This window comes from Pomacea canaliculata, linkage group LG13 (assembly GCF_003073045.1).
Source record: "Pomacea canaliculata isolate SZHN2017 linkage group LG13, ASM307304v1, whole genome shotgun sequence".
Taxonomy (NCBI): Eukaryota; Metazoa; Mollusca; class Gastropoda; order Architaenioglossa; family Ampullariidae; genus Pomacea; species Pomacea canaliculata.
Window position 1 is genome coordinate 16,808,049 of NC_037602.1, and position 7,817 is coordinate 16,815,865.

The 7,817-nt window shown below is 41.9% G+C and overlaps 1 protein-coding gene across 1 annotated transcript in view; it reads right to left on the reverse strand.

Moving 5' to 3' along the window:
• Positions 1–1,078, reverse strand: part of LOC112554318 (acetylcholine receptor subunit beta-like 1) — a 36,334-nt gene extending 35,256 nt beyond the window's left edge. The window contains exon 1 of the mRNA XM_025222055.1: positions 634–1,078. Coding sequence (XP_025077840.1) covers positions 634–706 — 73 coding nt within the window. The 5' untranslated portion in view covers positions 707–1,078. The remainder of the gene's footprint in view (positions 1–633) is intronic.
• Between the last annotated feature and the right edge of the window lie 6,739 nt (positions 1,079–7,817).

The window sequence follows — 7,817 nt, forward strand, 5'->3', positions numbered from 1 at the left end:
TGGAAATATTAAGTCGTTAGCCGACTGTAATCCATTTTAAGAACATGAGTTTGTTGTCAAGTCGTAAAATTAAAACATGTTTGAGCACTCTTCAAGACACAAAAGAAGTTATGTGAAGTTTTATGCGTGTTCCGGAAAGGATCAGCCTAGCCTTTCATCCTCACTTTTGTCACATTATCTCCATTAATTTCTTTCATAAACTGTTACTTTTCAAAAGAATTACTATTAATAAACAAATGACTTAACTGATAATATAATCATGTTTGTTATGAATGTCCCCGAATTTTATGCGACCAGTGTACACAGCCAGCCTCAATTATTTAGCCATTCTTTCTAAACAGTATCACCGCTAAAGGCAGGAAATAATTGGCGAAACTCATTTAGTCAAAAGTATTAAATAATTATACGCATGTGACATCTACCTATCCTCACACCTGCTCGTTACATACTGACATACATTCCGATGCAAACAGACATACAGAAAGAATGATATGAACATACAAAAATCACTGGAGCTGGGTATCACTGGGAGAAACTGTAGAATCTTACAACCGCACCATCTTTCAGCAGAATTGTAAGAAACTGAAAAGAACAAAAAAATCTGCTTTCTAGGTTGTAAAAAAGTGCTCTTACCCACATCAGCCATTGTTATCAGCACTTGAACTATCAGCATCTGCAGCAGCACACGCACTACTCGGTTCTCCATCTTGCCCTATTGTTCTCATGACCTCACGGACGGCACATTTCTCAATGATGACCTTTAACACTGAGGCAGTTGGGTCAGTCCTCAGCTGCACGAATTGTTTCGATCGTCTTGACCTCTCACCTTCCAGTTTAAAGTTTTCTTAAAGGCACCTGGTGACATCAGAAAGTCAAACTAGAGGCTAGAGGCTCCCGAACTTCCTTACATACAACATGGCCGATGGCTTGGTCTCTGGTCTCGCTCCGTCTTGCTGGACAACAGTGATCGCTGTCCGCAAGTGAACCTGGAGTCGAGTCTTCATCGGACGAAGCTCGTTGCCGGTTTGTTTTCAAATTCTTGTAATGAGTAAATCAGAATTCTGGTGAGATATGAAGTACTGCCAAGAAAAGTAATCTGTCCACTTCATTCTAAGTCAGCCCTGTTCATCTTATCCAAGTCACAGATCCTCCTCTTCTGAGTTGTGACAATTTTAAAGAGTTTTTTTTTAAAAATATTTAGTCAGTTGACCTGTCAATGTTTATGATCTTACATTGGATTTAGACTGGTTTACGATGGATTTTGACTACCTCACACTGGTATTTCGACCGATGAACATCAGCCACGACTCAAATCCACCCGAAGACCAGATCCTTGTCCTTGCCGAGCGCTAAGACCAAAGTGGAGAGTAAACTACTTGGGACGGTCGCAAAATAATCCAAAGCCGGAGGTGGAAGCTGGTGTTGGGGGATGAAGTACACAGACGGCAAGGTCCCGTATCGAGAGGAAAATCAATGTTGCTTCTCAGTCGTTGTTTCCGATGTCTTCCTAAACGCAAACCTCACTCTGGTGGTAACATCGCGCGGTCTCGCGGCAGCTGGGCGGACAGATGCGAAATCGTTAAATCTTCCGTCTTCCGTCCATCTTCTCGTTGGCCGCTTCACGGCTGGCGGGGTCCGCGGTGTCGCAGCTGTGGGGGTGGACGCTGGAGGCGCTGCAACTTTGACCACGGTTGATGGTTGTGTTGGGAGGTAGAGAGAATAGCGATGGTGGGTAAAGAATCACGTAACACACTACCACACTTTTATAACTAATCCTGTCAGGAATATTTGTTTCGGACTTGTGCAGCAGTGCGGCAGGTTCGCTGTCTAAAGGTTATTTCGTCGTGCCCCCTTGTACTCCGTCGAACCGCTGAGGAGGAACGCGAAGCTGGACTGCATTACCTCCCTGTTGCAGATCGATCCAGCCCTGAGCAACGGGTCTGCGCCCAGACTGGGACACCTCTGCCACCTCGTCTTTCTCCTCTACCCAAGAAGCTGTTGTCGGTGTCTGCAGCAGCATCGCGTCGCGGTCCGACAGCTGTCAGCGGGAGCTCGCACTAACACGCTTACTCCCTTGACAAAATGGATTTTACGCTCGGCTAATCCACTCATCTCGAAATATAGACATTTTTACCTCAAGGAAGATGGTTTTCAAAACAAAACTGTTCAAGCGGGATGACTTTCAAGAAACAAATGTCCTAAACACAACTTTCTTTTCATATACAATTTCATAGCAATTAAGTTCAAGCTGTTAAAAAATTGTCACAACGGAAACAAAAATCAGTCAAAATCGAGAGGTTTGCGCCAAGCAGCTCACCTACCGCTACTGCCGAGCGATGTGCAAGCACACAAGAGAGCAACAGAAAGCTTTGCTTGGGAAGTTATTGCAGGAAAAAAGCCTTGGCAAGATATCCTCTCCACTAAGCGTACCCTCCCAACCGAGCAGGCACATGGGGGATGCGAAAATAGAGCATCGACGTCAGAACGACAACACCAGATGCGGCCTCCCTACCTCAGACAGGTAGCCAATTAGCTGCAGTGGTTTGGGTAACAATGGGCTTCTGAGGGGACTGCTGGTGGTGACGTCAGTGCTAAGCTCTTGTCTACGTCACCTAAATCCGTGCACCACGTGATACCCGTACGGAGGGGTTGTGTTCGCTGCGAGAGATTTTTTTAATTCAAAATTGACATTTTATATTTGACAAGTCGGGATAGGAAATATCAACTGTGTTAGGTGATCACTGGAACAGTTGTGTGCAAGGGGGATAACGCTGGAGTCGGTCAAGTAATTAGTGTTAATGAAATTATGTAAGCGGATATAGGTTATATATGTTAAATTAGAGGAAAACAAAAAGAGTAAGTTAGAGAACTCAGGGAAACTAAGAAGAGTGCAAAATGTGAAAATGGCAAAATCTTAAGGATTAAATTATTATTTTATTTATTTATTTTTAAAGTAATCTAATTTAAAGCAATGGAGAGCAGTGCAACGTTTATTCGCAAACATTGTGCGCACAATGTACATAATAAATGTCTAAAATTAGAGAAAATGACATAACTTATTCAAAATACCAAGCTCAGGCAACTGTGATATAACCTTCGTTGCTGATGGCTTAAAAACCAATCCCCTTCCCTTCTTTACTGGCATTCCACCCTCAGAAATGAAAAACCCAACAGGCTTTACAATTTTTTTAAAGTAATGGCCAACAGCTTTCTAATACTGTCTCTGACTGACTTATCGCTGCCAGAATAACTACACTGACGATCCCTCATGAAGTGTTGAAGCGAAAAGCAAAATGTTGATGAAAACATTTATCTTGAACTGATGCGAGCATGTCCGCAAAGTTTTTTCCAAGCATTTAGGCAGAAATCTTATTATAGTCGACAACTGGTAGCTAAACATAAATATAACTGCATCAAATTTATTGTGAAAACGGTGCTTTAAGCGATTTCAGTTGTTTTCGCATGATAGTCATGGATTGTCCGGCTTTTTAAAAAATTTTAAATATCTTTTAAAATGACAGTTTCTGGTATTTTAACAGAGGCACTGCTGTTTAGAGCTATTTGCTTTTACCTCAGGGTGGCAAGAGAATACCAAAAGACTTTCATTTTCCCCTTCCTCCTCTTGTGACACCAACCGCCAGAGACCCGTGAGGTTCTGGTCAGTGACGTCACAGGATGGCCAACCTTCCCAGCATCCCAAGCGGCCAACTGGGCTTCCGGAAGTAGGTCACAGCCGAAACGCCAGCCGCAGCTTAAGTGAGTCGATGAGATGGGGATAGTCCCCCTTGATAGATCGATGATGTATTTGGACAGATGGTCATTACAGCCAATTTCACGTCTGCTTCTGTGCGAAACAACACCGCTTGCGCTTAGATTCCTCGACACGGCTGGAACTTTCTTTTCATCCACATTGGGTTTTCTTTTCTTTTTTCTCTTTCTTCTCTTCGTCTTTCCACATCCTTCTACTCAAACATTTCTCTCTCCATATCTCTCTCTCTCTCACACACACACACGCAAGCACGCACAAACACATTACAAGAAAAAAAAGTATAACAATGTTAAAAAAAGAAAGACATATAAAAAGAAAGATAAAAAGAAAGAAAATAAATAAATAAATCAAAAAAAAAATCAAAGAAGAGTGGAATACTGAAAGAAGAAGAAAATATAAGGAGAACAACAAAATGTATTGTCTGACCTATAATAATCCTTATTCAGAAATGCAGGAGTTTCCGGAAATTACCCAACAAATTTTGTACAATTAACACAAAGGCCGCATAAAGTTTCTTAATAAACACCTTAATCAGTAAAATCTGTAGACTGTCACGTGGGTGTCTGGACATAGTTTTAGTTTGTTCATGTTGCTCCTCTGAGGAGCATAGGGCCGCAACAACACCTCTGCAACGGACTCGGTCTAGACATATTTGTCTTCCATTTGTCTTCTTTATTGTCCTTGTTCTTTTATGGAAACTAAAAGGAGATTTCTGCAACAGAAGTTAGCAGTGATCCGACATTATTTCTAGTGTGTTTTTCTCTGTTGTGCATTTTATTTTAGAAGATTCAATACGTACCAGGCTCGTACGAGTCCTTTTTTCTCTCTCTCTCTCATATGTTTTGAAAGAGAAAATAAAGCATCGAGAATGTCCTTCATGTCTAGAAATTTTGTTTGAAACTGAATCATCTCAAACCTCTCTAACGGGTTTGAATTTATTTGTTAATGACTCGTAGAAAGGTTCGATAACCTGCGTGAATACAAGGGTGATAACTGTGTTAAAGTAGCTTACACTACCTCACAAGTAGAAAATGTGCAAGGATCAGTAGGTTTGCCAGAAGCTGCCCACTGAGGATTATTTACACACCTTCTCTTGCATGTCTCGGGTGGTTCCATCGGGAGACTGTTTGCTCAAAATCATTTTACTTTCTTTTCTAAGCCTGTGTGCAGTTCCCCTCTGAAACTATTCTTTAATCTTGTTTTTGTTGGTATTCTGCCCCTTTCTCTTACCGTTTGCAGCATCAATAAACCAGGTGTTTGAGCCGACTGTAGACTATACAACATCGCCTCGCACACTCTAAATAACATTTCTTGTGGATAAATGATGTTTACAGATAACCATTACACAGTCTCCTTCTCATGCTTCTTCCCGAAAATAGGGATTGTAACCTAATATTAAAATAATAAAGTGAACCTGGGGCTCTGTTTTCACTGATTTCCCTATCTTACTGAAATGTTTGAAATTTTCGGGAATATTCAGTGAAATCTGATTGGACATAACACCTGAAGGTAATGATATACAGGCTGGGTGGACAGATAGTTAACAATTTTAAATATGGAGTTAAGATTATTTTAGCCCAACCTGTAGATGTAAGACTTTTTTAAAATGTTCTATATACAATCCCAAACCCCACTTCTCACACTTCCTCTCGTATTCTCTCTTGTCAAGTGGTTCAGTATTAGGCTCAGTTTGTTTTACTCTGAGAAAGACAACAGGCATGGAGACTTCAACAACCGATGCGTATGAGCTTCCACACGATTGTAAGTTAAAGGCTCACTTGAAACTTTACAATTTTTAGTTAAAACGATTTCAAACTCCAGCATCTAGAATCCAATCCCACATTTCCATTTTACTTTTTTCCTGTAACTAGACACAAGCTTTCAAATATTTGACTGTATTTTTATTTGACTGTCATATAAAAGAAATGTGCTGAAAAAAATATTACAAGTAAATAATTTTTAAGAACGCCCTGCAGGTTTGTCTTTACATTCCAGAAACACAAGTTTACTGTGAGGTGAAGCTTATCTTCATGTTACACGCATCTTCACACATCTGACAAGGAGGTGACCCTTGCTCCCTCTGTATCCTCCTCGTCAACACTCCAGCTCTCGACAGTCGGTGAGTCATTCTGGTGCAGCCTCGTATTCTGGTTCTTTCTCTACCCTGGAGGCAGGCAGAATCAGTCTTCTTCTACGTAAACCATGAAGGTAGAGTGCTCTGTCCTCCACTTCCATTGTCGAGTGGGCTGGCCCTTCAGATCCGTCTTTGTCCAAAAATAGCAGAGTTTGCTGTGTTAAAATGAATAAGATCAAGTCAGACATTCACACGTGTGTCTACATTCATGCACAAAGGCAAGCAAACCCTCAACGCTTAGACATAGCGGGCACACACACAGACAAACACACACATAAACACGCACACACACGCAAGCGAATACAATGATAGTTGTCTTCATCAGCGACTAAGTTTTTTCCTAAACATTCTAAATGCCAGATAAGGTAAATACCCATCTTCATGCACCACCAGTGCGGTCTCAAGTTATAAACAAACTTTGCCTCGGGAGGAAAACTGCGTGTTCGTAAAGAAAAGAGAAAATGAATGACCCTCGTAAAGTTTCGGTTACTGTAGAGCAATTAACAAGACACTGTTGTGGTCAAAACAATATAAAAATTAGGCGGTCTCTCTGAAAAAAATTGGAATTACGTAAGCCTTCAAAATTAGACTAGCTTCCTTTTTTAAAAAAAAAATCCACCCTTGAGGTAACCGTGCACTAAAAAAACGTTTTGGGACCTCGGGGTGAGCTCCCCTGACGTAGATGCTCTGCTTTAGTTCCGTCCCTTTGCTTGATACTCTGGAGCTGTTCAAGAACCCTCGCACAAAACCATGGAGGACTAGACTGTTATTTTATGTTGGGGGAATACGTGCAAAGTGAGAGTTAGACGCGTTCCTGTCAGAAATCTGATGCAACTCTCTTAACTTCTCAATAATCTCATTCCTCTATCGCCTCAATCTTTTTTCTGGTCTTTTACTTCCATAAAGTTTTGGTTTTAAGATAACTTTTTTATTATTTTCCTTTCGTGATGAAAAGGAGAGTTTTATTTTATTCTCTTTTTTGAATGTCGTTCACCATATCAGATTTTTGTCGAGAGCCCTTTGTCGACTACGCAAAGCTGCGCAGGTCGGGCCTGTTCCGAGAGATGCCAGTATGGATGACGAGGGAAAATGAAATCTGCAGACCTGGCTTTTTGATGACATTTTCAGCAGCACAGGGGAGAAAATCAGATGAGCGAGCGACATTTCCACAGGGCTTGTTGACTTTAGTTTCTTTTTAAAAAATCTACGATAATCGTCCTTCTACTTCTTTCCCGTTTTTTCTATCCCTCCTTCCAAGCTCTCTCCTCCTCTTATTATCTCTCTCTATATATATATCATATGAGAAATTCAACATCCGACAGCACCACACCTTGGCGAAGGTTTGGTGGCTGACAAGATGGCCGATAGCGCCGTCCGCTCGCCATCTGCAAGCATCTGTTTGCTTCATGTGACCACGTGACCACTCTTCGCTGGCCGGCATGGGGTTCAGATTGGATCTGGTGTTTGCGAGGCAGTAATGAATGTTTCCATCCTTCCCCCAGCATTGATCCTTCTCGCCCAGGACCGCACGCCTCGCGGCCATCTCTTGTTTGTTTTCTTCTATACAGAAAAAAAGAAGAGTTCCTCGGAAGAGGAGATAGACAAGAAACCCAGGGGCACCTTTATCCAATAAGACGACCGTAGACTATCCTCAGGATGAAAGCCCGTGTACAAAGACACGCAGCACGTTCTGATGAAAGTGAAAGAGCGCGGGTTGGGGAGGCTGGGGTGGTGGGATGCGTGGAGCTGTCCCGAGAAGGGGAAGTGTTAAAAAATAAATAAAAAGAAGAAAGTGTAATGGTGAAGCGGAAAGGGTTAATTATATACACGCGTCTGCTGCTGTGCGCGTGCGGCCTGCGAGTCACGAGAGGTGACCTGATCGGTGTGGACTGCTCCGGGCTAATGAAGTTACAA